Below are 3,706 nucleotides of genomic sequence, written 5' to 3' on the forward strand. Positions count from 1 at the left end.
TAAAGGTCCGATAAGGGACATAGAATTCACCGAATAAAATGTGGGTGTCCCTGCGCGCGGTTACTCTCTTCACCGGGACTATGGAGAGTCTGAGTGGCGCAGGCGGTGTTCCCGTTTTCTCTAATTTTCTTTGTTTCACGTTGTGATGACAAAGTCAGGTGCTGCACGCTTAGACGCTGTTAGTTGTTTTCGGTACATCGGTCCACCGACACACTGATACACTGCCTCAATCTCCTGTGTCACAACTGCACCAGAAACAGAAGCTGCATGACGTTTGCCACCATCAACGTGTTCTAGGCTAGTCTCCGCTAGACTCCCGCTAGGCTGCGCTAGCCTAGCTTAGAGTCGGTAATACCCACTGCACACCCCACCCCGCCCCGCCCGCCCCGCCCGGTGCAGCCCAGTGCACGCGCGCGCGTGTGTGCGTGAGCGCGCCGGTCGCCCCTCCCTCCCCTTTTACCCCAGCTAGGCTCGGCGCGCTCTACTTTGAAGGTACAACTATTTTATCTAGACTGTACAGCTTCCCTCGCCCCTTCCCCCCGCAGAGGCCTGCCTCGTTTAGAGAATTAAACCAGCCGCCAGCCTCGTCCCGGGGAGCGAGGGGAGGGACTGGACTCGGCGGAGGACACCGGTGTTTTTGAAATATCTGGAAAAGGGGAAAGCATTGTGCCGCAAAAAAAAAAAAAAAAAAAAAAAAAAAAGAGAAAAAACTCTTGAGGGGAGGTGGATGACGCTACCCGTCGTCATCATAGTCGACCTCACACGTTTGGTGGTCCGGGGGGTTGTTTCGCGGGCGCAGCTACTAATTTTCCGTGTTTGCTTCCTTTGCAGATTTTTTTTCGTACGGTGCACTGCTAGATTTCCATCGCTGAATGTTGGTGACTCGGGGCTAAAGAGGCTCTGGGCACGCTACTGTGGCTGCGGCGGTGCCGCGCGGCGCGAGGGTGAGTGTGCGTGTTGCTCTGGCCGCGTTGCATGAAAAACCCATGAGGGTTGGAGGAGAGAGTGGGAAGGGGTATAGTGTTCTGTGGAGAGGAGGAGAAAAGGGGGGGGGGACTCTAAACCCGACACCATTGCAGTCGGCTGCAAGGGCGGGCCCGAGGGCGGGCCCCTTGGTACTCACCATGCCGGCAGGAGCCCGTGGTGGCCCAGCGGGTAGAGGCCCTGCGGCGGCTGCGGGCTGGCGCTCGCGGTGGAGGTGGCCGTCGAGTTGCTGCCCTGCGAGGACTTGAAGGCGGCCACTGCCGCCAGGGACGCCGCCATGGACGTGACGGCCTCCAGGGTGGTCATGTTGGCGGGGAGGCATACGCTGCCGTCGCCCTCGCTCGCCACGCTGCCGCTGTCGTCCTCGCTGTCGGAGGCGATGCGCTGCGGAAGGCCAAGTACATCGTGAGGCATTTCGCAATAATGAAAAAGGTAGATAATAAAGTCCGTGTCTTGCTTTTTTTTTAGACACGGCGAAAAGTGCAGACCCCGACAAGGTATGTGCTGCATTATAGATGTGTTTGTTCGATCTTATTCGTATTCGCATTATTGGGTTAGAGATAGGTCCTTAACACGTCAGGTGTGGCGGGGGTAGGCGACTCCCATGTTATTTGCATCCTCGGCGTAGGTCAAGCCGCACTCAACGTGTCAAGTTGCGAAACTAAAGACCTCATTACGAATAAGCCTGTGATGGCCACCCTTTGGCCCTTTGGCCACCCTAATGGAATAATAATAATTTAAGTATCGTTTCACAGACAAGGCACGTTGGTCGTCATAGAACCCCTCCCGACCCTCCGCGGACCTTGACTATTTGGTAGTTGCACGTTGTGGGTGGGTTCCCTCAGTGCTCGGGGCTGCAGGGCAGGGTGCCATGGTTGGTGACGAACCGATTTTTGTTGTGATTTTTAGTTGTCAGGTGAGCAGCAGCTAGCGGCTTGTGCCAATCAGACAGTCCCTCTTGATAAACAAAATGGTTCTGCTAGCCCCCTTAGGGCACCCTATGCCCGCCCCTGCCTGCCCCCGCCCCCTAGATTCGTCTTGGCCGCCCTCTCTGTGCAGTTATCTGCCGCACGCAGTTGGCATGGCTATAGTAGGCCAGCCCCGATCCGGCCGACTCTAGCCGCCCGAGTCAAGGGCGTACGACAACTGTTGTTTTCCCCTCCCTCTCTCTCCTCGATACCAAAGCGTGCGTCTAGTCTGGCGACCTCGCGGAAAGAAAAGCACTCATGAGTGCGCGGCCACGGGGCCGTATGGCGCATGCAACGGGGTCAAGGCCAGGACACAATGCGGCACTTTTTCGTACGGGCAAAGAAAACCCCCTTTACCGCCATAATGTCGCTCGGGGTACCCAAGTCAATTATTTCGGGTAGATAGTACTCGGCGCCTAGTACAAGAAAATAAAAGGGACATCGAAAAACATTACATAACAAAAACATAATAATACGGCCATGCACTTACTGTGCTGGGTACCAGCGGGGCGTCACAGAAGCAGCACTCTTGTTGGGGCTCGAAGTCTTGGGGCCCGTTGGGCCGCGGCGACCCTTTGGGGTCCGCGGGGCCGTCTGCAGGGCAGGCTGTGTCGAGGTCGTCCCAGGTCCCGATGGTTCCCAGTTGCCGCCATTTCCGCCTTCCCATCAACTCCTCAGCGACCCGTTCCAAACCTGTAGGGCGAACGAGAAAGACACGTGAAGGAGGTGGAGAAACTAGACACGAAATCCGGGTCGTAATTCGGCCAAGTAAGAATACACTGTTCAAACGCCGTGATGTTACATTCAATCAAACGTGAATTGTGTCACGTTTCATAAAATATCATGTCACATTCGTTAAAATGTGACCTACCTTTTGCCTCCTCACAGGCCATATGCATGGCATGTGTAGCTGTCACGTTAAAAGGAACGTGACACATCCTACTGATATGTGACACGACACAAGTCACAGTCGTTTGAATGTGACGTCACAGTGTTAGAATAATAGTGACAAGATGAGCAACAATCGAGTGGGCGTATTGCCGTGCGTGCGGTTGAGCCTCGAGATAAGCAGAGGTAAATATTTTAGGCAAATATTTAAAAAAGTGGGTTTGAACACAACCTCTCATTTATCCATTAGAGCTATGTATTTCTGAGGATAGGGTTGGCCGGGTTAGGGGGGGAATGTGCAAGGAAATACGAAGGGAAGATTTCGGCTGGTGGCAGTCAGCCTTGCGGTGGAAGGAAGGCAATATCAGTCACGTTGAGGACGGCTCCCGCCGGCGATAGTGTGATAAGGCAGGCGTTAGCCATAGGTCATGTTCGCGGCGATAACGGCCCGCCCAGCCCCGCCCCGCCGCGCCCACCTCGCCCGCTACCGTTGCACTATACTTGCACCGTGGCCCGCTGTGCGGCGACGCCGACTCGCGCTGCTATCGCTGACGCCTCCAAATTTGGCGAAGCAAAGGCGATCATCGTCAAACAGTTTTGGATTCCATTCTCAGTTTTATTTTTTCGTCTCGCGGGAGTAGCCGGAGCGCAAAAAGAAGCGTGTCGCTTTGTGGCCAATTCGACAGCGAACGGGCGCGACTTTGGCACGATGCGTCACCCATCGAAATGGGTCAATGTATATAGTTGGCGTTGCCCAATGCTGCTGCACTGTGGAGCCGGCCCCGGCCGCCCTCCTCCTAGCGGAGCGTGGTGGAGCTCCCTGCAGCTGTGATCTGTATTTGGGTGGGCTGCATACGTCTGGGGCT

General features: G+C 55.3%; 1 protein-coding gene across 3 annotated transcripts in view; it reads right to left on the minus strand.

Annotated features, from left to right (window-relative positions):
• LOC113204949 (mushroom body large-type Kenyon cell-specific protein 1) overlaps positions 1 to 3,706 on the minus strand; it is a 25,328-nt gene that overhangs the window by 5,862 nt on the left and 15,760 nt on the right. For all 3 annotated transcript variants that reach the window (XM_052263861.1, XM_052263862.1, XM_052263864.1), the window contains exons 2-3: positions 2,443 to 2,645; positions 1,124 to 1,368 (exon numbers count right to left, since the gene is read on the minus strand). In XM_052263861.1, coding sequence (XP_052119821.1) covers positions 1,124 to 1,368; positions 2,443 to 2,645 — 448 coding nt within the window. The remainder of the gene's footprint in view (positions 1 to 1,123; positions 1,369 to 2,442; positions 2,646 to 3,706) is intronic.

The sequence above is a fragment of the Frankliniella occidentalis genome, unplaced genomic scaffold, assembly GCF_000697945.3.
Source record: "Frankliniella occidentalis isolate FOCC.00 unplaced genomic scaffold, Focc_3.1 Scaffold14, whole genome shotgun sequence".
Lineage (NCBI taxonomy): Eukaryota > Metazoa > Arthropoda > Insecta > Thysanoptera > Thripidae > Frankliniella > Frankliniella occidentalis.